The 27,205-nt window shown below is 41.6% G+C and overlaps 1 protein-coding gene across 2 annotated transcripts; it reads right to left on the bottom strand.

The window, feature by feature from the left end:
• Positions 1–1,425: 1,425 nt before the first annotated feature.
• On the bottom strand, positions 1,426–13,775 carry sik1 (salt-inducible kinase 1). Of its 2 annotated transcripts, none has more exons than XM_054787153.1 (14): positions 13,452–13,774; positions 11,724–11,909; positions 11,516–11,632; positions 8,273–8,336; positions 7,122–7,283; positions 6,815–6,939; positions 6,613–6,736; positions 6,306–6,526; positions 6,082–6,231; positions 5,892–6,011; positions 5,122–5,353; positions 4,481–4,735; positions 4,151–4,340; positions 1,426–3,451 (listed from the first exon to the last, which is right to left on the bottom strand). In XM_054787153.1, the coding sequence occupies exons 2-14, from the start codon at positions 11,874–11,876 to the stop codon at positions 2,965–2,967; spliced, it is 2,400 nt and encodes a 799-aa protein (XP_054643128.1). In that variant the 5' UTR covers positions 11,877–11,909; positions 13,452–13,774; the 3' UTR covers positions 1,426–2,964. The 2 variants fall into 2 exon arrangements, with proteins under 2 accessions (XP_054643128.1, XP_054643129.1); XM_054787154.1 differs by having other exon boundaries at positions 3,308–3,759; positions 13,452–13,775.
• Positions 13,776–27,205: the final 13,430 nt, after the last annotated feature.

Below are 27,205 nucleotides of genomic sequence, written 5' to 3'. Positions count from 1 at the left end.
TATTATCAACTTCACCCTTTTTTCCCCATTTTTGCTATTTTTTTAAATTTTCCAAATATTTCATGTCACTTAAATGATCTTTGTAAATGTTCTTTTCCTAATTTTCTGACTTCATTCCCATAATATCTTGACTTTGTTGCCATAACATTCTAACTTTCCCCCAACCTAATAAAAAAAATCGTACTGTATTTCATTTTGTTTGTCATAATATTACGGCTTTTCAAAAATAACATTTTGTTTTTTAAATATTTCAACACTGTGCTACTAAAATGACATCATTTTTTGTCGTAAACTGTGAGTTTGTCGGAAAATTGTGAGTTTTTGTCGGTACATTTTTCTCTACGTATTTTTACTTTATTTTTTTAAAACTCACAGCTGTTTTTTCCATTTCTGCTTTTTTTTTTATTTTCCAACTATTTCAACTTTATTCTCTTAACTTTATTCTCATAACATTTGAATTTTATCCGCAAACTTGATTGCAACTTTATTTGTTCTTTTGTTTGTTTCTCATATTATTAATTTAAAAGAATCTTTAATATTTCAACTTTATACTTTTTCTCATTAGATTGCAGGTTTTTTCACATATTTTGACTTTGTTTTTGTAAGATTACTGCTGATTTACATTTTTGGTGGGTTTTTTAAAATTTATTTTCCACATATTTCATCTTTCTTCTTAAACAATCTTTATAAATGTTCTTTTCGTAATATTTTGACTTCATAACTTTCCCCACCACTTAATTTCCCCAAAATTACAACTTTATTTTGTTTTGTCGTAATATTGCAACTTTTAATTTCTTTGTAAATATTTCAACTTTATGTTACTGAAATGATTTTCTTCAGGCCGGAGGTGTTGACAAAATTATTTTCTTCTCATAATATTGTGTTTCATAAAAATTCTGCCTTTTTTCTCATTAAAGTGACTTTTTTTATATTATGACTTTATCCCCATAATATTTTGATCTCATAACTTTTTCTGCAACCTAATTTTCCAAAAATGACAACATTCTTTTTGTTTGTTTCTGATAATAGTATGACTTAAAAAATATATTTTTTTTCCTTTTAATATTTCAACTTTATGCTGCTAAAATGACATAATTTTCCTCATTATAGTACACACTCACAAAAAATCCTTTTTTCACTTAATATTTTGAGTTTATTCTCGTAAAAGTACTACTGACTTATATTTTCTATTTTTGCTATTGGTTTTTGACATTTTCTATAGCAACAGGCCTACTTTGGACCAACTTTGGATAAATAAATACAAATATATCAACTATATTCAAATCATAGCATTATTTATTGAAATTATCTAGATAAAATTGTAAAATGTGATTGTATTAAATATGAAATCATATAAAGAGTCTAAAAGTATTAAAGGTAAACACTGATTATTAGTAGTTATATCTTAGTTAACAAAGCAATACAAACCACGAGGGCATTTCGCAAGTGAACTTTATTAAAATAAATAGCCACATAAATAAACAATCTTTCTCCAAAGGACATTCTTACGCACGCACACACACACAATCAGTCAAGTAACAAATGAGGAAAAACCAACATGAAATACTTCTTATCCAAAGAGTTTTATCAAAAAAGGGTCTTGCATCAAGAGTCTTTTAGTGTTTCAGTCGCGACAACAAACGAACGTGAGCAAGAGGAATAAAGTGCAATCCTGCTTTTGCTCGTCACACACAGCAAAGAGCATTTTGTGTGTGTGTGGGGGGGGGGGGCCTTGCACGTTTTTGTTTGTTTTGTTCATATAAAAAGGCACAAGGGTTGGTCGTGAGTGCAACTGTATCAACGCTGCAATGTTTCTTACAGAGATTTCTCAACAAAAGCTTGTTAATAGTTGTCGCTGATATATTGCTAGCTTACGTGACGGTAACCAGCAGCACGAGCTGCGCTACACTGTGACAACTCTTTGGTTGAAATAAAAACTACAATAATGGTGGGGGAAAAATCAAGCATCTCGTACCTGTCACCATCCCGTGTCAACCTATTGCACTGTTGTGTCCTGCTATGCATGTTGCATGTTGCACTCGGGACGGGACTACATTTCCTAGATCCGCTACGCCGGCTCTATCCAGTGTTATGGAAGTAAGTTATTGCGATCCACTATGGGAAACTTACCTAAAAGTAGTGTTTTTTTAAGTATGGGAAAATGTGAATGTTCTGAACTCCTGTTTTCATGCTATTGTTGTATCAGGCAGAATAATGCTGCCCGGCGGAGTTGTGCTTTAGCGAGTAGGTATTGCTTCCTTTGGATAGAGCAGTGCTCCACATTTTTGCAGGTGCTTTGCAGGTTACCACCACTGGCTTTGGCCCGCTGACGTGCTGAGTTAACAGGACTATTTCCACAAAAAAATTAAATTTCAGTGAATTTGGGAAATAAATTACCGTAGTTTTTGTGCAATTTTTCCATATATTTCACGTGTTTAACTCCCGATATTGTAATTGAGTAGAGCCTCTTGGCAGTCATGCTTGCTTTGTCCACCGTAAGACAGAAAAGGGGGCCTTCTACGAAGCATACAAAGGTGTGTCCTAATATGTGATGTCCTGAGGAGGTAGTAGACTAAAAGAGAGGGTATTGATGACACGCCGGATGCAGAGTACGTGTTGCCGTTGTGCTTTGCTGACTAAAAGCGATGCTCCTTCTCTGCAGGCTGATGAGGGTGTCTTTTGAGGTACAAAAAAAGCAGCATTTGCACAGCTTGCACATTAAAATAAAAAAGAAAAAGAGATCACAGTTTCATCCTAGTAATCGTGTGAATTGCACGGCGCCAGCCAGAAGAGGCGAGAAGACACGTGAAGATTTGTTTTGGTCCTCACTCCAGGACTATAAAAAAAAGATGGTGTCTTCCTGGTTTCAAGTCTGTTATTGCTTCTCTGTGCAGAGTTTGGTTATTGCTCTTTTAGCTTATATGATGTCCTCATCCTCTTGTTCTTCATCTTATTTGGGTGCTCTTATTTGACCATCACGCAGCTGCTCAGTGGCTTCTGCATGTCGGCTTCCACACTGGAGCCCACGCCCGAGCCCACGCCCCACGCGGCAGGCTTGTTGCTGGCGAAGTGTGCGGCACCCGGCTGTTGTAAGCCCACGTGGTGGTGGTGGTGGTGGTGGTGTTGGACATGCGGGCTGATGTGCAGACGGGCCTCCAGGAGGTAAGCGGCAGAGGCCACGGGTGACAGAGAGGAGGCGGCGGTGATGGTGGGCTCCAGGCCCTGTTGCCAGAGGCCGTGCTGCAGGACCACCGGCGAAGGAGGCAGTGTGTGCTGAGGCTTGCTCTGGAGGAGGCCAGAGGCCTCAATTAACGGGGAGGGAGCGAACACTGAAGTAGGCGGAGGAGAGGACGACTGCGGTTGGGACAGGAACAGCAGAGGATTCTGGGTAGGTCCTGCCTGAGCAGCCTGGCCCTGAGGTTGGTGCGGCTGGTGCTGGATCTGCAGCATCCTGAAAAAAACAAACACCAGTCTCACTCTGGGTACTCCTTATTATCGTCATTATTATTATTATTATTATTTTAGTTTTGTGTTTTACTACGGAACCACTGCGGGAGCAGAATCCAACCAAAAGTGTTGGGCAACTAAAGGATCAGTGCTCCACATTTTGCTTTTTCTTTGAGTTGATTTTGCATTTTTTGTGAGCGATGGCAAAGAGGAAAAGTGTGATGAACTTGGAATGCGATGGCTCTGTTCGGTATGGCGCAGTGGACCACGTGTTCGTATGAAGAAGCTCGCCTACCAAGAGGGCACTGGCATCTGTTAGGACAACCAAGCGCAGCGCTGTTTGTCTTTTTATGTACAAAACAACTTGAAAAGTTATGACAAAGTATCAAAGACTGATCCAAAAAATGCAGGATTATTATTTTGGTGTGAAGCACAATATGGGGGGAACTATGACGCTTGGCGGAGGTGCTTGCTTTTTTTACGCTCACATGACAGCAGTTTGCTTCTTTTTATGCTCAGCAGGCGAGAATGTGAAAAAGTGAAGCGCATGAAGTCTTTAAGCACAGCAATGTTGCACATTTTGACATTTTTCCTGAAGTGGTTAGCTTCTTTTTCCACTTGTATGACTGTTAAGTGTAAAAAGGTGAAACCCCGGAAGTTGTAGATGTCGAGCTGGTAATAGTTTGGGTTCTGTGTGACTCACCGCTGCTGATGCAGGACTTCCTCCAGCATGCTGCGATGCTCAGAAAGGGCGGGGCCCAGGGAGCCGCGGCTGCCCCGGTTAGAGGACGGGGGCGGAGCCACCTGCCTCGTCAAACCCTTGATCTTGTTCAATCCCAGGAGCCCTTTGGTGCGAGTGTTTTTCCTCAGCTGCTGGCGGAAAGCTTTGAGGCCTGCAGGGAGCGGCATGGGAATGTGTTACACAACACCATCTTGTGATCCGACAAGGGGGTGTGGGGTGGGGTGGGGTGGGTCAGACACGAGATGGGGGAGGAAAATCAGGCCGGATTTCACCACGCTACTCTGGTTGTACCTTGTGTCAGGGAGGTGTCGGAGGCTCTGCGACCCTCCTGGAAGGTAGCGGCGGGAAGGCTCCCCTGGACTTGGGGCAGGAGGTGGGAGGAGAGGGCCAGGGGGGCGCCGGCAGGCAGGAGGGCCCCCTCTTTAGTCCTGCAGGCCGGAGGTGTTGACATGTCACCCATAGGAGCCTGCAGAGCGGGGGCGGGACTGGATGAGGACTTCAGACAGCTGTCAGACGAGGCGCCGTCGGTGGGAATGACCACAATACCTGAGAGTAGAAAAAGATGTTAGAAAAGAATAAAAGAATAAACTCCAAAAGAAAGAAAGGAATGGGCGGCTTGAGGGCTGGTGAACGCATCACAGCATATCATATCATTTCCCAGATGGCGTGCAGATTTGAGAGCAATTTGATTGGCGTTAGCGAGTACTGTGATCTTCCAGCTACGTCATGACATCTTTGCCTTTCTTGTCCAACATCTTGCTTTGGAAAAGTGTGATGATAACCATAGAGCAGGTGGCAAATAAATACAAAAAAGCAAAAAATAATTACAAAATACTAGCCCACCAAGCCATTATTAATCCATCTTAAATGAATTACCAGAATTATTACGACCATTACAACAGATTTTCTCTCCCTAGAAAGCAACCACTTACATGGAGGGTTGCACTGGTGAAAACGGGCAGAGTGGACCTCGGCCAGAGTGTGCCGGCGGGAGGTGGTGGCGGCGGGGGGCAGCAGAGGGCCGAGACTTTGTGCCGCCTCCTCCTCCTCCAAGTCGCGGGGTCGCACCTCCTCGCTGATGCTGGTCTCCAGCAGGCTGTTGGGCGAAATGGAGCGGTTCCACAACAGTCGGTTGAGGCTGGCCTCCACCGGGAAGACCACACGCTGGCGAAGGAGAGAAGGTCAGTTAGTGTGTTTTGCGTGAGTAGTTGAGCGGGGAAAAAGGGATTTTACTACCACAATTGGCATATAAGTTTTTTAGTCATTGTTCTTACAGTCACTGGGTAGTCTACATGCTCGCCGTTGCTCGTAACGTAACCCATTTAGTGACATTTAGGAATGTCAAGGACTAATGTTCACATGTGATGTGGTGTTAAAAACTTAGAATATTACATCCATTTTTGGGAAAACATCATTTAAAGGCGTCATTTCCTCAAGTCTGTCCTCAATGGTCCTTCTCAATTTTTTGGAATCAATTAAAGTTAGCAAGTGTATCACATTTGCTGTTTGGGTAAATGTGATTATTTCGCCTACTGTTCAAATGAAAACAAAGATTTAGCCAAATTAGTGAAGGGAAATTTAGATTTTTTTCTTTTAAGCAACTGGCTTTTTGATTTTAATCAGTGGCTATAAAAATGTATTTGTTTAATTAAGCAAAGCATGCATAATAATGTCATCTGTAAATGAGTTGTCCTATATTTACCTGGAACAATCCACCTTGGTCGCACTCCATCTCCAAGTAGACCGGAGCAGCTTGGGAGTTTTTGGCTGGAATCGAGAACGGCGCCGTTCTGAAGCAGTCGCCGGACTTCATGACTATTTGCTGCGAATCATAGAGTCTTTATAAGCGAGTACGGCTAAAATCAGCTGGCGTGCGTTCTGCTGACACTCACCTCCGCTCCGGTGGTGTCGGAGATGCTTCTGGGTCTTTGGTTCCAGCTTCCGCATTGCCTGCTCAGCTGCTGGTTCCGATGCTCTTTGACCCTCTCCAGCAGCAGGTAGTAGATGGCCGAGAAGTGATTGTAACTGCTGCTCTGCAAAGACTGGAGGCCAAACAGTCGAGTTAGCTTTGTCGCGACTGCTGATGCTACTTTCCGGTTTTCAAAGTCACGGTCACCTCAATGGTCCTCTGGCGGTCAATCCCCAGGGTGTTCATGATGCCCAGCACGGGTTCACTGTAGTCCCCTAAGTTGGAGTTGTACTCGGTCAAGGAGTGGCTCAAGGTCTGGAGGGCCGCTGAGGGGTCTGCCAGCATCCAGCGGTGCTGCTTGATCTGGGCCACAGTGATCCTCTTGGCCGGGTCCACCACCAACATCTTCCGGATCAGGTTTTCACAGTCTGGAGGGATTGTTTGTGAGAAAGTTGTTTTTTTTCCACAGGATAGGATAAGCGCTAGTCCCACCGTGGCATTGAGTAATAGCTACCTTGAGACATGAAGAAAGGGATTCTGAAGCGTCCCTCGGTGACTCTCTGTTTGAGTGTGGGAAGGCTGGGTCCGTCGAAGGGAAGCGAGCCGCACACGAGAACGTAAAGCACCACACCGAGGCTCTGGGAGGAAAAATACAGACATTACGTAAATATTAACACTAGCACATCTTCACACATCTTTTTTGAACAAGGGCTTACCCAAATGTCCAGTTGAGGACCTTCATACTCCTTGCCCTCAAAGACTTCGGGGGCCGCATAAGGGGGGCTGCCACACCATGTCGACAGAGGCTCCCCTGCATTGTAGAAGTTGCCAAATCCAAAATCTACAAAACAATGTATGATGTCATGGACTCTCCTGTTCTCTTGCATGCACGGTCAGCGTACACGGCCAGTTATCACGCTTGATTAGCGCACAGGCAGTATAGCAATGAGACAAGATGACATTCCTGCTGCCTCACATACTCCCTCCGGGGGAAAGGAACTGCAACAATGTAGCGGAACGCACCGGCCAGTTTGATGTTCATGTTGCCATCCAGCAGCAGGTTCTCGGTTTTGAGGTCGCGGTGGACGATGTGGTGCCGATGGCAATAGTCCACCGCCGTGAGAATCTGCCAGAACTTCTTCCGCGCTTCGTCTTCACTCATGCGGCCGTTTGAGGTCAGGTAATCTGGAATAAATTTTTTAAAAAGCTGGTTAGAATTCCGTAAGAAACCAAACATAACGGCCATACAGTAAGTAGCTTGGCAGACGTCAGGACATCATTGCCTTTTCTGTCCATTCATATTTGAATGAAAACCACTGTAACTTCTTCAAAACTGAACAAAGTGATACCCTTTGAGACCCATGTTGAGATCTCGAGTACGGTTGCAAACACGCAGAATTTTAACTTGGGCCAAATAAAACTGTCACCCGTGTTCCCCTGTGCTCCCCAGGAAACGACAGAAAATCTGCAAAAGCAATCTTGACATGTGATGTTTTGAGACAATACCAGGGCATCGTTGGCTTTTTGCTTGTTAACTTATCAAAAAAGTCAATATTTTCAGATGAATATGTTTGGGCTAAAAATGTAACTGCGTTGAGTTATGGTGCTGCTTTTAAGCACAATAAAAATCGAACCTACTGTAGATGAAACCAGTTAGGGTTTCAACACTAAAGTAAAAAGACGTGAAACTGGTGATGGTCACCTAATTGAAAAACTGTCATTACTTCATCAAAATGAAAGAAGGTGGTACCATGTTTGGCCCATGTTGTGAGCGAAAGTGCTAAAAAGGACACACAAAATGTTAACTAGATCCAAATATAATTGTAACTTGTGTTCTGTGCACAGGAAATGTCTGAAAAAACTGCAAACGACCAAATAGCAGCACACCAGCCTTTATGTCTCAGCATTTACACACGTCGTGGTCACAATAATCGGCTAACTTGGTAGATTGTGTTTAACTGACTGTTGGATTCATCGCTTCTAGAGGTACAATATGAGTGCACTACTTGGACGCAACCAGAAGAGGCTCTGTTGAGTCAATCTGAACTAGTTTGTGGATGTACATGTTGACCTCCGTTATGAAGTTAAACACCAACCCCTGCATGGAATCCAAGAAGAAATACAGTCTTCAATTTGTTGATATGCTACATAGCGTGCAGTACAGGCATACTCACCAAACATCTCCCCGTTCTTTGCATATTCTGTCACGATGTACAGCATGTCTTTGGTCTCCATGACCTACATATAGAGAGGAATACAGAACGAAGGCCCCTATTAATGGGATCATGAGAGGAAATAAACTCACTCACTTTCACACAGAGATCACGCAAAAAAAAAAAAAAACAGGAAAAAAGCTGGCTTTTCCAGGCTGTGTGAAAGGGGGCAACTGTGGCTCTCTGCCCGTCGTAAATGCAGCTCTCCCGGCCCAGTTCCAAAAGGAGGGCGGTGTTGTATTCCAAGTATTTTATTTTGAAGAAACAGCGGTTTGCAGGAGCGGCTCACATGGCCCAGCAATCTGTTTGGCAGCACAGCTGACAACGCAAGCCGGAACGACACCATTCCCAATCCTTCCAGCTCCTGTTAGGAACCGTTTATTTACTCGCCAAGTAACTCTAACGGTGGGGGAAAATCAGCTGAGAGTGAAAGCTGCGCAACTAACTAGATTTTCATTCGTGGAGGGAAACTTTTGCCTTGTGTCCAACCAGAAGAATGTTGGATCATTCCTGATGCTTCAGAGCCGCAGGGCAGACGCCTTTATCTGTGAGACAGAGCGGCTCTCAAGAGGGGTGGGGGCGGGATGTCACCTTGAGGTGCAGCTGACGTCACAGCCCTGGAGACCTCGCCGTGTACGTCAGGGGCCCTCAAGCGCGGCAGCAAACCGAGAGCATGCGTCTGGTGGTGCAAGGTTAAAGGCTAACGCAAGGTCAGAGAGCGATCAAGACTCAGCAGCGTCAATGAAGTGCGACTCGGCAAGAAAAAAAACATGATGCATGTGTGACAGACTCGACAAGGCACGGCGAAAAGCGCTGACTCATTCCTTTTGTCATTCACATTCTAAATGAGGCCATGAAACACGATTGGCCCCTTCTGACCACAGTGTGAAACCAATGACTTCTACAAATATGCAGCTTATGTAATCGTTCCAATCATCCACACGTCCATCTAGCGAACCAAGTTTCACGGCACCGTGAGAAACGACAAGACACATTATTTCATGTCATAAGAAAAAAGTAGTCATACATTACGAGAAAGACATTGTTAATCTTATGCCAAACGTGAAATGGTAGAAATGCTTGTGAGGTTATAAAGTTAGGAGAATAAACTAAAAATGACTGAGAAAAAAGTAGTAGGATAAAGTAATGCAGTATTCGTAATATTCTGATAAAGTCCTAATGTTATGTAGGCCTGTCACGATAATCGTTAAATCAATTAACTGAACGATTACCAAAAAACAAGTCGATAATTTTGCCCGCCTCGATAAATTGACATGCATGTGTATGCCTGTTTGTTCTCCTCATCTCTCTGTACCACGAAGGCTGGATGACAAGAGGGTTCACTCTGCATGTGTCCGTGCGCGTTGGTTCTATAGTGGAATGAACTGAGAGAGCGAACCCTCCTGTCAGCCTCTTTGTCCCGGTACGTGGAGTGTGCGTGTTTTTTCTAAGTGTTTTTTTTTTTTTTTCTTAACAGAGACGGGGTCTATTTTTTTTTATGTTTTTGGTTATGATTATGATTTTAAAGTACCATTTTTGCTAAAAGAGAGTCCATTTTATTTTCATTGAGGTTTTTTGTCTTTTTTTGTTGGTTTGGGTAATTTATTTAAAAGCTCTTGACATTCCAATTACAATGTTAAACACGCTTGAGAAATGAAAGTTTATTGCTTTTGATACAATGTACTGTCATTATTTGGCCATATAATTAGTAAAAAAATTGTCTCAAAAAATTTTGTCAATATCAATTATCAAAGATAATTTGTCGAACAATTATATTCCAGCAAAATTAGTCATCGTGACAGGCCTAACTGTTATGTAGGTAAATGAAATCGTAATATTTCGAGAATTAAGTTGAAATATAAGGATACACAAAGAGAATAACACTAATACTATCAGACAAAAAGGAGTGTTGTAGTATGATAAATAGTATGATACTTGTAGTATGATAAAAAGGCTTGATGTTCCGAAAATAAAATTGTAACATTAAAAGAAAAACTAAAGAAGAACTGTTACGAAAAAGGTTGTGAAACTACGAGAAAAAAAGTAATGTTACGGGAAAAATGCTTTAATATAATTACAAAAACGTCATAACACAACGAGAATAATACTACAAGAGTAGTAATTTTACAAGAAAAAGTAATATCAGAATCTTAATGTTATGCAAATAAAACGGTAATTTTTTTTGTTTGTTTTTTTTATCATATTGTTTTCAAACTAAGAGAGCTGAAATATCTCTCTAGATACCTGTCATATACAGTATTGATTGGATAATTTTTACAATTTTAACTTAAAAAAACATTTATATTCAATCGTCATATGACATGAAATGTTGGTTTATTAAATGTGTTATCATTTCATTGCTTGCTTGGTGTAAGCCCAGACAGTTCCACATCAGTGAAAGACACTTTTTCTCTTCCTGTTAACCCCAGATCATTTTTATAGTACATTACAAGACTTCAGTTACCTTGCCGTATAAAGGTCTACAATATAACACAAGCAACTTATCAGTCTATCCACTGATTATGTCTTAAAACTGGAACTTGAAATAATAATCCCCCATATTAGGTAGCAGGAAAAAACCCAGCAGCAGAGTGGAAATAAAAGGCCAGAAAGAAAGTGCAGTTGTTTACTGTCGCCGTGTGTTGTGCTGTTTGGTTGCCAGACGCGTGTCACACAGGGCCAGCTGAGCCGATTCTCCCTTCTTAATTCTTCAATTTGATTAGCTTAGAGGGAGAGGCCTTCACGTGATGGGCACACACATTGCACTCGGCCGCAAAGGACGCTAATTGGACTTAACGCTAAGCACCGTTAACAAAGTTTGTGAAACCCCCCCCCTTGCGAACCCCCACCACTTAACACAACTAATATGTGAATAAATCATGTTAGCGATGCATTGTTCCATGCGCTCAGTGACGCTACATTGCACTCACGTAGTCTTTAAACACGCACACACACACACACACACACACACACACACACACACACACACACACACACACACACACACACACTCGGGTCAAAGGGGATTGCACTAATGCTACTGGGCTCTCTGAATTAGCAGATGATTGCACTGGCGACTTAAGATACACCACACTGGACAATTAGGACCAGGTTGTGCAGCAAAACAACACTTTTAGACTTTGTCCAGAGAGACTTTCTAGTTAAGGTGGAATAATAATAATAATGATAACCATGCACACATACCTGATAGAGTTTGATGATGTGAGGATGGTTGAGCAGCTTCATAATCTGCACTTCCCTGTAGATTTTCTCCAAATTGGACGAATTTAGTCGCGTCTTGTCGATTATCTTTATAGCCACCTGAGGAGAAAAACTGCCATTTTTGAGCTTGTCACCTTTGAATAAAGCATAGAAATGCATGTATAACAACAATAAGAAGGCAGGCGCTGACCTGTGTTTTTGTGACTTTATGTTTGGCCAGTTTCACCACCGCAAAGTTGCCTTTGCCCAGGGTGCGGATGATCTCGTAGAAGCCCACCTGCAAGGGCCTTGCCTGAGGCCCGCTGGGCTGGGGCCCCCGGCTGTTCTCTGACATGATCACCATGGTGCACCAACGCAGGAGGATGAGGAGGTCGGACTAAAGTAAACATGAGATAAAGGTGCGCTATTATTATTCAACGTTCTAACACAGGTTATCGTCAAAGGCTATTGATCCACCACTTGGGCCATGGACAGCCATTTCATAGAAAAAGTTTTTAAGCAAAGAGGGCCCTAAAATAATTTATAAAAGAATAAAATAATTTATAAATACGTGATAAAACAGATCAAATGTAGTAGCCCACAATTTTTGCATGTTTATGCTTTACTGATGATGATTTTTCATCAAGCGTGAAGAGATTTAACACTTTGTTCGGCGGACCTCGAACACACCATAGTTTGGTAGATTGGCGACAAAGCACGAGTTTCAAAACTTGCAGTCAAGACAAGAACGCAAGTTAATATGATCGTAAGTCGCTATTGGAATTACAACAGGCAAGCAGTGTCTTCTCTAGCCTGCTAGTGCTAGCCTTGCGACCAGGCTAAAGGCTACGCCGTGACTCCGAAACCATTTGCAGCGGAACCATCGCTTTATTGAACAAAACAGGTTACTCCCGATCGCAACCACGCCATAGGAATATCAGAAAATGTAGCTAGAAGAATACCGGTGACTGCAGCTGTCTCCACAAGTGCAGCGCCACACACAAGCGCTCATGTGTGCGCTGCGAGTGCGGAGGGCGGCTGTTTGGCTACGTTTGCTGACAACACTAAAGCGCACACATGGCTCACGGATGGGAAATCTCTGCCGGTGGTATTGTACATTTCCAATACGGGTATAGGAACCTGATACTGGATCGGGTATATTATATATTTAGGGTTTATACCTGGAATGTGTCGCCAGTGAGCAACGGCAATTGAAGACAGAAGGGGAAAAAGTTCTGGAGCTAAACTAATCTAATAATCACAACGCTTTATTGCAAATGTTGATTCCCAAAGAACGCCACTGGCAAGTTAGCAGGAGGATTGGTGGAGTGCTTCGCAAAAGCTGTGGGCCACCAATAGATTTTTTTATTATAATGACCAATAATTCACATTGTTATGATATATTATATTATATTATATTATATTATATTATATTATATAATAAAACTGTAAACAGTGGCACAGATGCAACTGTTACAATAGCATTTACAGCGCTTTAGCTGTGTCGATACCTATGGTTTTGGGGGTTTTTTTCACAACCTTTTATTCCCATCATTACATATATGTCAAAGTAAAACTGTAAATCGTTGTTTTTATTCACGTCACTACACGTTTGACACAGTAAAAAAGAGTAAATGGCACAGACGCAAGTGCTAGCATTGCATTCAGTAATTGAGTTCCATTAGAAGCATATTATTGCTTGAGGTAGGTCGCACCAGATACCCTTATTATACAGTACAGGCTGTTTTGTTTGTGTATTTGAATAAAAAGGCAAGGGGATAGTTGCTCATACAGCATATGTAATGGTGGTAAGATTTTAGCACAGCACCGTAAAAACGTGTGTAATATTGTATTGAAAGTTAGCTATCATGATTCAATCTCAACACACTTGACGCCAGTAGTAACAGAAAGTGAAATTTAAACAAAATTGAAGCCGTACCTTACAAAGTGGACATAAATCTTCTCTTGGGGTTCCTCTTAGAAGAAGAGTAAAAGAAAGGAACCATCACACCGTCGTCGTGTTAAAAAAACAACAACAACAAAAAAAAAAACACAAGCGGAAACTTTCCGTTCTCGCCTGTCTATACAGTGACTCGGCCCGGGACTGTGCTGCGCTGTGCGCCGGTGCTATGCGCCGGAATGCGGCTGTGAGAAAGCTCTGACTGTGGGGGGGGGAACTCCTCCTTCTATTCCGCCTCCTGTTCCTCCTCCCCAGTCCTCCGCCATGACAAATTGATAGCCACCACATTAACGTCACACCAGCGTCAGAGCTGGGAGCTCAGTGCACGGCAAGGCCGGGCACGAGCGCAAGGCGCGTGTTGCCGGGGCAACAGCGCGGTCGGGCTCCCGGTGACGTCAGTGCGGATGAAGGGGTTGCCGGGAGATGAGCGCGGTGACGTCAGTGGTGGAGATGTGTTACCACGTGATGTTTGAGCGGCAGCGAGAGGAAGCAACTAGTGAGGGACAGCAGATCGCTTAAGTTTCTGTGTGCAGCACTGTACTTACATTCATGTTGTACGTTTGGATGGCTTTTACCATGAAGATTTGTATTTTTATATTGAATTATTCAATGATATTGTTACAAAACATGAGATGTACAATCTAAATCTATTATTGTTATCTTTATTTTATTATAGTTTTTTCACCACGGTAACTAAATGTATACATTTTGGTTTGCTCAAGTTAGCGAAACAATTTTATACATTTTACATGTATTTAAAAACACCCATGGCGACCCCCAAGGGAGACGGCACACACTCGTATACATATTTATATGTAATAAATCACTATTATTGGATATTATGTTCTTCTATAAATCCCTGGCGGTGTGATGGTACTCGCTTTGACACATCACGGCAGAGGGCAAAAAATTGTGTTTTCTTTTGAAAAATGAAAAGCCAAAAGGAAAAGAAGTTGCATTATTACGTGAATAAAGTTGTAATTTTAGCACTTTTTTGTTTTTGTATTTGTCAAGTCGTTCTTCTCTTATATAAGATCTAATTGGAATGTGCAGGTGTACAATACCGTAAAGGCTGTACAGTATGTCACTGGAAAAAGGCCCTTGCTGTTCTTATAGTTTTCCTAAATTAATAATAAAATAATCAATAAAATAAACCATTTCAATAATCCATCCATCTGTCCATTTTGTCCCGCTTATCCGGGTCTGGGTCACGGGGGCAGCAGTCTCAGTAGGGAAGTCCAGACTTCCCGGTCCCCGGCCACCTCTTCCAGTTCCACTGGGAGGACACCAAGGCATTCCCAGACCGACTGTGAGACGTAATCCCTACACCGTGTTCTAGGTCTGCCATGGGGCAAGCTTCTGGCTGGGCATGCCCGGAACACCCCACCAGAGAGGCATCCAGGAGGTATCCGGACTAGATGCCTGAGCCACCTCAACTGGATCCTCTCGATGTGGAGGAGCAGCGGCTCTACTCTGAGCCCCTCCTGGATGACCGAACTACTCACCCTGTCTCTTAGGGTGAGTCCAGTCGCCCTACAGAGGAAACTCATTTCAGCCACTAGAAATTCTGTCCATGAAAGTTATGAACAGAACGGGTGACAAAGGGCAGCCTCGGCGGAGGCCAACGTTCACCGGAAACAGGCTCGACGTACTGCTGGCAATGCGAACCAGGCTCCTGCTCCGGTTCTACAAGGACCGAATGGCACGTAGTAGCGCGCCACCAATCCCGTACTCCCGGAGCACCCCCCACAGGACACAGCGAGTGACACAGTTGAATACCTTTTCCTAGTCCACAAAGCACATGTAGACTGGTTGGGCAACCTCCCAAGTGCCTTCCACTACCCTTGCAAGGGTGTAGAGCTGGTCCAGTGTTCCGCGACCGGGACGAAAACCACATTGCACCTCCTGTATCTGAGGTTCGACTAACGGTTGTACCCTTCTCTCCAGCACCCTGGAGCTGGAGAGAGTGTAATCCCCTTATAGTTGGAACTCACCCTCCGGGTACCCTTCTTGAAAAAGTGGGACCACCACCCCGATCTGCCAATCCAGAGGTTCTGTTCCCGACTTCCATGCAATGTTGAGGAGACGTGTCAGCCAAGACAGTCCCTCAACATCCAGAGCCTTGAGCAATTCAGGGTGAAACTCGTCCGCCCCGGGGCTTTGCCACTGGGGAGCGTTTTGACTACCCCAGATACCTCAGCCACGGTGACGGAACCGTCTGCATTCGTGTCCTAGACTCTGCTTCCTCTATGGAAGGTATGTCAGTGGGATTGAGAAGGGCCTCAAAGTATTCCTTCCACCGTCCAACTATATCCTCAGTTGAGGTCAGCAGGCTTCCGTCCCCACTGTAAACAGTGTGGACCGGGCACCGCTTCCCCCCTCTGAGGCGTGGAACGTTTTGCCAGAACCTCTTCAACCGAAAGTCGTGCGCCATGGCCTCACCGGACTCCTCCCAGTACCTGTTTGAACAATAATGTATTTGATTCAATTAATAACATATTTCATTATAACTCGCATGTACAATTATAGATATATTGAAACAACAATGCATAGTACATTATGAAATAATTTGTTTAATGTCCAACTTATTTTAATTGAAAAAGGTAAAAAGACGTGGGATCCCAAAATATAGTAACTTTCAAAAGTCTTGGGCAAGCAGTAGTTGTGTTTGACCCTTTCTTCCCTTTGTTGACATGGTGCAGCAGTACAAATACAATGAAGTCGTGAGTCTTCTTTTTCTTTATTTTTCTCAAGCTGCCCCTCTCGTATCTCTTGGATTTCAGCTCTTTTAAAAAAAAAAAATAGTTAAATAAATAAAATGCATTTTTTCTGTAAAATGTGTAGGTAAAGATATATAATAATAATAATAATAGTATAATATAATTGACATTATTTTTTAAATTGAATTTGGAGGTGTAGACATTGCATCCAAAAAAACAATCATGTGCCTACTCATATTTAACCTGAGTTGAGGACTACTTCCTCATTCCAGTGGCGTGAGCGAGACCTCGTCTCAGACGCATCTCATCATAAGACACTGTCCACATCGTGTCATCTGCGCTGTGGATAGCATCAGTATGGATGGAATGTTCCGTAAGTGCTGACACATACGTAACAATTCACATTCTTGCAGCAAAGTCTTGCAAAAACAAAAAAGTGTTTTTAAAAAACAAAAAACAAATTAAAAGTCACTTGTGCATGGTCAGACACAGAGATTGTACAACAGGATGTGGTGAGTCACGCTGTTCGCCAGTGGTGTCGCTGCCACCATTATTTAGTCACGTGTACTCAGTGTGAGAAAAAAGAAAAGCGTACAAAGGGAGGGCACAGAGTGGGAGATCAGACACTCCCGGCCGTTAATCTGGCGGTCTGCAGATGTAATTAAATTCAAATGTCCCGTAGGGAGCTGTCCTGTGCCTTCAAGGTCACCATCACATGAGATGCTTGTCTGCAAAACAAGACGGGTCGTGATACGGCGTGTAAAATGGGACATGCTTTTCAAAAGCATATTCAGGAAATGGGTAAAGTGGGACCTCCCTCCGAATTGTTTGTGTTCAAAAACAAAAGTTTTTACCATCAGAAATAATGGAAATTGATCATTGTCACCATCCTAAAACCGTTATTAACTGCACAGGCAACGTTTTAAGCATCATACAAGTGTAGGAAGACGTTTAGAAAGAGGAACACGTTGTGTACTCGCCCTTTGGTGACTTGTGGCAGACTTGGAAGTGCAACAAAGGGAAGAATGCTTAACAAGAGATGACTTACTGCATAGCGCTCGTGTGACAGTTACAACCGTTACAAAGCGTAAACAGGAGTGAACCCCTGTGTGAGACGACTGCCTGGAGGTGTCTCTTTCTTCTGGCTAAAACACAGTTGACTTTGCCAGGTACATTCCGTCCTTCTTTCGTCGTTATTATTGTTGTTTACTTATAGTCGCTTACAGCCATGTTGTACTGAGCAGCCAGGACACAAACACAGAGACAGGAAACACGCGTACAGTGCAATAAGTTCCATTTCCTGTTCTATGGGCGTCATGGAACCTTCTGCGTTGACAACGCACAAGCAAAAACACCAAAAATCCAAAGTGTATTCAGTTAGAAACCCGATTCTCAAGGGTGCTTGTGAAATAGACGTCCTGTAGATGCAATTGCAGGAGTGTCCAATGCACGGCCCAGGGGCCATTTGCGGCCCACGACACGTTCTAAAAATATAATTTAACAATAAAACCAAAGGTGGAAAAATCTGCAGTAATTTTATAAGAATAACGTCAAAATAGTGGACAAAAAAAGTCAGGAACAGTCATATTTTTACAAGAATAACATGGTAATATTCCGAGGAAAAATAACGTCATTTTAGTAGTTGAAATACTAAAGAAAAAACACATTTTTTCAAGTTATAATATTATGACAAACAAAATAACAAGTAAAGTTGTAATTTCTGGAAAATTAGGTTATGGAATAAATTATTTTGTGAAGAGAATAAAGACAACATATTACGAGAACAAAGTCATAATTCCTTGAAGAAAATTTACAAAAAGAAAGTTGAAAATGAAAAACATAACAGCAGTGATGGGAAAAAAAACAACTTTAATTTTACGAGAATAAAGTCAAAATATCAAGAGAAAAAAAGTCCTAATCTAATGAGAAAAAAATGTGCAATTTTACAAGAACAAACTTGTCATTTTAGTGTCAGAGTTGAAATATTAAAGACAAAATAGGTTATTTTTCAAATGTCATAATATTATGAGAAAAAACAACAAAAAGTTGTAATTTTGGGAGCATTAGGTTGGGGAAAAATAAAAAATGAAATAAAGTAATAATATTATGCAAAGAAATGTTTATTATTAAAGTTCAAATATTTGGGGAAAAAACCACCAGCAAAAATGGGGAAAAAAGAACAAAGAGGGAAGGTAATACTAATAATAGGCTTATTCACCTACGTGACAAAGCTGAGATGCAGTTTTATATACTGTATACTGAAAATAACATTTTAGCACATCTACATGTGTTTCTTTACAAAGTATCAAAGTGGCCCTTGCATCTTTTCACTTTTCACTATGTGGCCCTCGCTGGAAAATGTTTGGAGACCCCTGCTCTATTGGAACGCGTGTGGTGCAGTTTGCATACAGGACTGTCTGGTTGAAAACAATACCAGTAGCCTGTAAGTGGCCTGGCAAGGACAAGGGAGAAACTATCCATTACACAACCACCTTTCAAACATGACTAACAACAATACTTGGAAACAAAATACACGCAACATTAGGGATGAGCCGGTCACGCGTTTTAGATGAGTAACCGTTATGGATAATGCATTTTTCCGAGTATGAGCATGAAATGAGTACAGCTAGTCATTATCCGTAATCATGATGAAGGAAAATCCTCATTGGGTAACTGCTTATGTATTCACTCTTCACGCTCTGTAACTGGCCAGTCACACACAGCGACCGCCCCTCCCTAGACAGACTCCCTACAGCCAGAGAGAGGCTGCAATTTTACAAGAATAAAACATTTGTAATCTAATGAGAAAATGTCGTAATTTTACGAGAATAACAGCGTCATATGATTTTAGCAGCATAAAGTTAAAATTTAAAGAAAAGCTGTTATTTTTTAAAAAGTCATCATATTATGAGAGATAAAACAGCAAAGTTGTCATTTTTGGAAAATTAGGTTGCGGAAAAAGTTGTAATGTTTTTTTCAAAATATTACGAGAATAAAGTCATAATTAGGAGAAGAAAATTTACAAGAAGAAAGTTGAAAATGAAAATAACAAAATATCAGCAAAGATGGAAAAAACAGCTGTAATTTTACGAGAATGAAGTCAAAATATTAAGGAAAAAAAAGTCATTTCTAATGAGAAAAAAGTCACACTTTTACAAGAAGAAGAAACGTCATTTTAGTAGCATAGAGTTGAAATATTCAAGAAAAAATCGGTTATTTTTTAAGTCATAAATTCACATTCTAAAAATATAATTTAACAAGAAAATTTACAAAAATCCAACAGCAGCAAAAATGGAAGAAAATTTAAAAGAAGAAAGTTGAAATACTTGAAAATTAAAAAGAACAACAGTTGAAACAGAAAAAAAACAGCTGTAATTTTATGAAAAAAAGTACAAATATTAAGAGAAAAAAGTCATATTGTAATTTTACGAGAATAAACTCATAATATTATGAGGGAAAAATAATATTATGAGGAAAAATAGTGTAATTTTAGTAGCATATAGTTGAGATATTAAAAAAAAGATATTCTTTTAAAGTCGTAATATTATGACAAACAAAGCAAAATAAAGTTGTCATTTTTGGAAAATGAAGTTGTGGACAAAGTTATAATACTATGGGAATAAAGTCATAATATTATGTAAAGAAAATTTACGAAAATTATTGAAGAGGAAAGTTTGAAATATTTGGAAAAAAAAACCCAGCAAAAATGGGGAAAAAAAGAGCAAAGCTTTTTAGCATATTGCTTTACAAAATATCAAAGTGGCCCTTGCATCCTTTCATTTTCACTGTGTGGCCCTCACTGGAAAAAGTTTGATTAGTGAACTAATTGATTAGGTGACAATCAGTGACGTGGAAATTGCTGCAGAAGTTATTTGATGACCATAAAAAGGCTGTGAATCATCCGCAGGCGTCAGTCCAACAACGCGCCTGCAGGAGATTATTACGGGATGACGTCAGCGCATCCATGAGCATCATCCAAACACACAAAGACCATCATCTCTCCAGAAGCCATCAAAGCTTTTGCAAACACTTAATGTTGCCTTTCATGCTCATAGTAATAGTGGATGAGCTCATGTCATTTTGCAGTCAGCAGCCTCTTGACATTAGTATGTGCCAATGTTTTGCACCCGATGCCCTGGCACGAGGTTCCTCTACAGCGTCAGTCAGATGAGTCGACCGATGGTATCTTTTGTAAATAGCCTGAAGTTTGGTAAAATGGAACATTTTGTTGATGGGGGTGGGGGTGAGGTGGGGGGTGCGAGGAAGCAGCCGTTAAATAGGCCAATTTGTACATATGCCTCGGCGGTTTAGGTGTTTTCTTCAACAGAATGGCTGAAAGGGCCTTTTAATAAGAAAATAAACACGTTCAGCAGGCTTGTACGCTGGTTTCTATGTAAAGTGGAATAATAATCACTCGTATCGTACTGAGCAGCCAGACCTTTTCCTATGTTCCAGTAAGGACGAGAGTCCTGACACGGCCTTTTGAAAAGAAACACACATTTAGCAGGCTGGCATGCAGGTTTCTCTCCAAAGTCAAACAATCCGTCCTGTGATGCTGCTTGGCTTTGAAGCTGTTCTAATTACAAAACAATTTCTCCAATGTGGAAACTTTTCCTGGGTCAAACTGTTGCCGTCATAAAAATTGTATTAACTGTACAGGCAATGTTTAACGTTGGGGCAAAGGGTGTCCAAAGTGCGGCACACGGCACATTCTAAAAATGTAATTTAACCTAAAAAAACAACACAACAACAAAAATTGGAGAAATTAAGAGAAAAAAGTTGTAATTTAAGTCATAATTTGACCAGAATAACCTCGTAATATTTTGAGAGAAAATAACGTCTAAGGAAAAATAACCTTTAGTAGCATAAAGTTAAACTATTAAAGAAAGATTTTTTTTTTTTTTAAGTCAAAATAAAACAAACATTAGAAAAAGTTTGGATGCCCTTGACTCAGGGTGACCAAACGTCCTATTTTTCCAGGGCATGTCCCGTTTTCACATCCAGTCTTGGCAGGCCTGTTTTGTTTTTTGTTTTGTTTTTTAGAAAGCGATGAAGATGTCGTGGTTTTCATTGCTTTTCATCGGGCCATAAAACTGTAATCCCGAAAAGCCCCAAAAAGTCAAAGGAAAAGCGAAACATAAGCACAGAGACTAGTGTTGCCATTTATCTCTCATTTGCAACCCGCGGCACGTTCTAAAGATATAAATTAAAAACAAGAAAACAAACAGCAAAAATGGAAAAGTCAGCAGTAATTTTACAAAAATAAAGTCAAAATATTTATATATAAAATTAAGCGAAAAATGTTGTAATCTAACGAGAAAAGGTCGTAATTGTATGAGAATAAACATCGTAACATTATGAGGAAAAATAACTTAATTTTAGTTGCATAAAAAAAGAAAAAAGACGTTCTTTTCTTTATTTTGAGGAAAATTAGGTTGCGGAAAGAGTTTTGTTTTGAGAATAAAGTCAAAATATTTTGGTACTAAAGTCATGATATTATGAAAAGAACATTTCCAAGAAGAAAGTTGAACTCATTTAAAAAAAACAAAAAAACCCCAGCTGAAATGGAAAAAAGTGTAATTGCAGCCGGTCTTGACGACGCGTTGCAAAGCGTCTAACGTTGAGAAACAGAAAGCTTGCTGAGGTGATACCTGGCTGTTATCTGATTTTATGATCACTTTTTATCAGCGCAATAAAAAGTCTTTTTTTTCTGCACAAGAATGCAGCAGCAGTGTACTATCAGCATATGGTGTGCTGATATCGTAATCCTGTGGCGTCAGTCACTTATCTCGTGATGTAAATACCTGGCCGCGACCCGTGTCTGCACACAAGGCAACACGGAGCCTTTGTGAATGCTTGTGTGCGCATAACCCCCCTCTGGAGACGAAAGCCATGTGCGTCATAACGTGGATCAGTCTATTATCCTGTGCTGGGGGAGGGGGGGTACCCTGAAGGTGATTTGGAAAAGTAGACATAATAGTCGCGGATATACATGGCTAAAAAGGCAGCATTAATCCCACCCAGATGCATTGTGTGATGCGTGTAGCTTTTTCACAGTATAAGAGATCATATTGCACAAAAGCACCTTTTATTTAGCGTTTTTTTTTTTATCAACACAAAAGTAAGCAACATCACAGCACGAAGGTCTAAAGTCCTGCTGACGTGCTCACACACAATCTGAACCAACAGGGGATTTATAAAATTGAGCTGCTTATATTGAAATGGATTTAATATATTGCACAGTGGGGGAAAAAATGATGAGATCATGTCTAAAACAAACAGGCTCCTAGAGCTGCAGGTTGCAGGATGAAATGAAAAGGTTCTGCAGGCCACGTTTGTGTACATGAGTGTTACTGTAAGACAAATAGGAGTCACATGCACCTACTGACTTCTGTCTTCTGATGACATCCAATGTAAGAGCTGCATCAGTAATTCTGACGTCAATAAGATAATTCTGATTTTACGTGAAACTCTTTAAGTCGTATCCTTCGAAAGTTGCACAATTATAAATTTGTCCAAAAATATTTCTCAAAAGTTACACAAAGTGTCATCATGAACAGGTTTTTTTCTTTCAATCAAGTGGTTGAATCCCTTTTGAGGATGTTACTCAGACGTCACTGGTGCCTGAAGTGGGATCCTAAGGTGTAATGTTCTCATATAGATGGGGGCCTGTACTCTTGGATAATTGGAATGGGGTATGTTGGCCTGGGAGAGGTAGTATATAGGATTGGTTTGAGGGTCTCAGATGTTCTGGGTGTCAGAAGTGTAATTGTCAGATATGAAGATACCCAGTAGGTAGGGCACTAGAGATGGGTGAGGGTCTTGGATGATTGGAATGGGTAGAGGTAATATGATAGACTGGGTTGAGGGTACACCGCTTCAGACGTCCATGGTGTCAGAAGTGGGATCGCCGGGTGTGAGGCTACCCAGTTGGAAAGCTGGTATGAATGGTTCTAATGGGGCTTCCGAAGTTGGGGGTAGTTTTCAAACAGACCTGGTTTCAAGCCTGAGGAGTGGATACGCCTTGTCAGGTATCCATGGTGTCAGATTTTAGGTGTCCGGCTACCCAATTGGAAGGACCCTGGAAGTGGAATAGATTGTTTGAACGGGGCCTCTATGTTGGACAAGTTTGATTTCCGGAAGTGTTTTTTTTTTTCAACCCACAGACCAAGGTTGTGGGTGCTCCACCTCAGACATCTGTGGTGTCAGAAGTGGGATTGTCAACAGCAAAATTTCATGGAAATGCTGAATGCTGACTTTTCAGTGAATAATATACAAATGTGTACTGCGGTATCTAAGAAGGTAAAAAAATTTGGTCCTGAGCCCATTCAAGTACCATTCAATCTACTTGCGCTAAATTATGTGGAGAGGTGCATAATTAAAAACAACTTTCGTGGAAAATACTACAGCTACAAAATGTAATGAAACATACCATGCTTATACAAAGGTAACACACATGCATATCAAATCACACAATCATGCATGAATCTTAATGACAACATTGAGGCACATGCAGGAGGTGGTTATCAATGATCGTGTCAGTGTTGATACGCATGAATAATGTTCAGCTTCCCAGTGTGCATTATGGTAGACACCATAGAGTCTCGTGTGCTCAAGAGCCACCCTGCAGGCTGCAGATTTGATTAGTGTGCGGTGTGATCTTAATGGAAGGCTCAGTCCGGCTCAGGGGGATTGTGAACTCTCCCCCGAGACTTTGACGCAGGCTGCTGACATCATTGCTCCTTTGGACAAGCTGTGTCGGGCTCCGTGAAAGGAGATTGAAGGGGAAAAAAAAGAAGTTTTAAAAATCAAAATGAGGCGAGAAACTCTGGAATCAATTACACAAACTATCAGTCACCCACCTGTCACCAGCCCATTTTCCTGTCACTCACTCAAGAAAATTACCTATCCTACACCTCCTTCATTCACATAATTAAGGCTGCAGAAATGTCACCTTGTGTCTGACTTTAATTACTCGGAGGAACGTACGTGCATCACACTGCGATAATGATATTGACTCCTAGCATGAAGTGCGGGGGAGCTTTCCATGGAGGGAGAGCTGCAACGCGATGGAGGATGTTAAAAGTTTAGAAGCAAAGTTTTGGACAAAAATAGGTCAAATGCAATGCTGCTGCTAAAATGTCACAAAGTCCAAGCTGTTGTTTTGCAGTGGTGTTGCGCTTTAAGGGATACAATGACTTGTCACTGGGCTAGCACCCTCAAATAAACCACTTTTGTACCCTTGACACAGCTTCGAACATACTGTACAGTTACCTTGGATACCAATAATCAGCCTTTTGAGGTACATTAGTGTAGATTATACCTTGAGAGATAGGCACGGTGTCAGAAGTGGGGTGGTCACGGATGAGGTACTTGAGTAGAATAGGCAACTGTGTGAGATTACATTATTAGTCAGTTTTTGGCCAAGCCTGTATGGAATACAACCAAATCAGCCTAATTTATACAGCTGTGGCCAAAAACACTGCAATTTTTGGCATGCCAATGTTTCTGGCCATGACCGTATACCCTCATTGTTATCAAGAACAGTATCAACCTTTCACACAATCAAACAGTCAAGTGAAAGGTTAATACTGTTCATAAGGTAAGGTTGAGCAGCTCGCTCATCCCGGTGGATCTCAGAGCAGAGCCGCTGCTCCTTCACATTGAGAAGAGCCAGTTGAAGTAGTCTACTCACCTCCCAGGTGAATTGTTCTAGGCATGCCTAGCCGGTAGGAGGACCTGAGGTAAACGTAGGACACGCTGGAGGGATTATGTCTCACAGCTGGCCTGGGAATGCCTCAGTGTCCTCTCGATGAAACTGGAAGAGGTGGCCACAGACCGGGAAGTCTGGGCTTCCTTACTAAGTCTGCTGCCCTCGCGACCCAGACCCAGATAAGCATAAGAATATGGATGGATGGAAACAATCATGCACCTTTTTACAAAGACTGCAAAATACCCCTAAGACTTCTACAACAAATGGTGTCAGAAGGGGGATGGTCAACCATGAGTTTATGCGCTGCAAGGACCCTTGTGATAAGGCACTTCCGCCCCCCAAGAATGGGGGGAGGGGGGGGGGGGGTAGTGTGACTGTCCCTCCACTCACAGAAAAGAAAGTTATTGTTGTGTTGTGTCCAAGGGTGGGCAAGTATGGGCAATTTTGCTCATAATTACCTCTGAATATTGGCAATATTGGCATTTGTAGGGAAATAATCAGGAAATAGATCTAAGATTTCTGTGACAAATGGTGTCAGATGTGGGATAACCAACCACGAGGTCATGCATTGGAAAGACCTTTAAGACAGATGATCTTTGTGTGATAGACCACTTAGATGACTGGAATAGGGCACCTGCCTATGACGTGTGACCCCCTTTTCTCAAGGGGGGTCCAATGAATACCACTGAGGTTGGTGTTAACATTGATTTGGAAGTCCTACTGTACCTCTGTTATGACTGTTTGCTACGTTTATTTTCCTGCCCTCAGTGGCGGACATTTATCTGCTCCAGCAACGATAGTGGAAGTAGATAATGTCAAGATGTCGGGCGGGAATAAAGCAGAGCGGCGAGGATGACTGGAGGGTCTTTGTATAATAACGAAACATCATAAAAGCGTCTCTGTAGGAAACCATGATTAGTTTGCTGTTGGTAGCAGTTTTTAAGGAGTCCATGCTTTATTTGATGTCACTGATAGATGGTCACATGGCTACAAGAACATGTGAAATTGTCTTTCATTGTATAAATGATCATTGCGATGATGGTTATCTATCCAGTTTCTAAAGCCAACATGGCACACACATATAGGCAAATAACATGACAATGCAATGTCTGGAATTGAATAGAATTGTTAGAAAAATGAGACAGTCACTGTATTTATAAATGTATTATTATTATTGGAATATATTACCTGACATGGTCGTGGTAGGCTGGGTTGATATCAACGGCGTTCTTCTTGTGCAGTGTGATAAGTGGCCATTAGTAATGTGATGGCATGAGACGTGATGCCAGTCATGTTATGTGGCTGTATGTGTAGCGTAGTACATGTGTGTACAGGACGTAGTATGCCAGGGTGGGTACCATACATTCATATTTGTGGGCCGCAGTCCCAGGGGGATTTAATTTGGGCTCCACAAAGATGATGTTGAGCAAAAGCACACGAAATGCAAAGTGACTATGAAAACTGTCGTAACACCCAAAGCACATTATGTAGACCAGGGGTCACCAACGTTTTTCCTTGTGAGAGCTACTTTTACAAAATAAAAATGGCCAAGAGCTACTCATTTTTGTAACATTTATTTTCAGAGCTTATTTTAAACCCAAACAAAGCGAATATGCTTGTTTTACCAGAACATGAACAAAATGCTGGTGTCCACAACTCACATGTTGTATTTCACAATGCATTTCTTTCTACTGTTCTTTCATTATTAACTGAAAACGTGAATGAAAAGCAGGCTTGCGGGCACCTCATGTGGTCGTGGGGGGCTACCTGGTCCCCGCAGGCACCACGTTGGTGACCCAGGATGTAGATGGAGCGTTGTTGCCGCTTTCTGGAGGTGCGAATAGGTGCGTCCCGTTACGTACATTATATTTCATTGAACGTAATGTGTGCCAGTTGGTCAATAAATCAACGAAAAGCAGTTCATTTGCATTTCCTGCAATGATTTTCAGATGGCAAAGATATAAAGTGGTTGGGGATTTATCGTGCATTTATCGTTATCGAGGTAAAACATCCCAATTTATCGTGATATTGATTTGAGGTCATTTCGCCCAGCCCTAATTAGTAATAAAGAATCCAGACACGTGAAGGTCAGTCATGGCATCCCACAGGGTTCTGTGCTAGGACCTGTATTGTTCAGCCTTTATGTGTCTCCTTTCGGCAATATCATGACAAAACACTCCAAACTTAACTTCACTGCTATGCAGGTGACACACAAATGTGCTTATCAAACTCCAGGCGTGTCTTAACGACAAAGATCTGGATGACCTCAAACTTTTTAATATTAAACTCAGATAAGGCTG

Source organism: Dunckerocampus dactyliophorus, chromosome 9 (genome assembly GCF_027744805.1).
Source record: "Dunckerocampus dactyliophorus isolate RoL2022-P2 chromosome 9, RoL_Ddac_1.1, whole genome shotgun sequence".
Classification (NCBI taxonomy): domain Eukaryota; kingdom Metazoa; phylum Chordata; class Actinopteri; order Syngnathiformes; family Syngnathidae; genus Dunckerocampus; species Dunckerocampus dactyliophorus.
The sequence above is the reverse complement of the archived record's forward strand: the minus strand, read 5'-3'. Positions and strand labels throughout refer to the sequence as shown.

What these genes read in the sequence shown, in the direction of transcription:
- sik1 (XM_054787153.1), bottom strand. Translation starts at nt 11,876, where the DNA reads ATGGTGATCATGTCAGAGAACAGCCGGGGGCCCCAGCCCAGCGGGCCT. An exon ending in ATAAAGTCACAAAAACACAG is followed by an intron (nt 11,633 to 11,723) that starts GTCAGCGCCTGC and finishes TTTTCTCCTCAG; the next exon opens with GTGGCTATAAAGATAATCGA. An exon ending in GTCCTCAACTGGACATTTGG is followed by an intron (nt 6,737 to 6,814) that starts GTAAGCCCTTGT and finishes TTTTCCTCCCAG; the next exon opens with AGCCTCGGTGTGGTGCTTTA.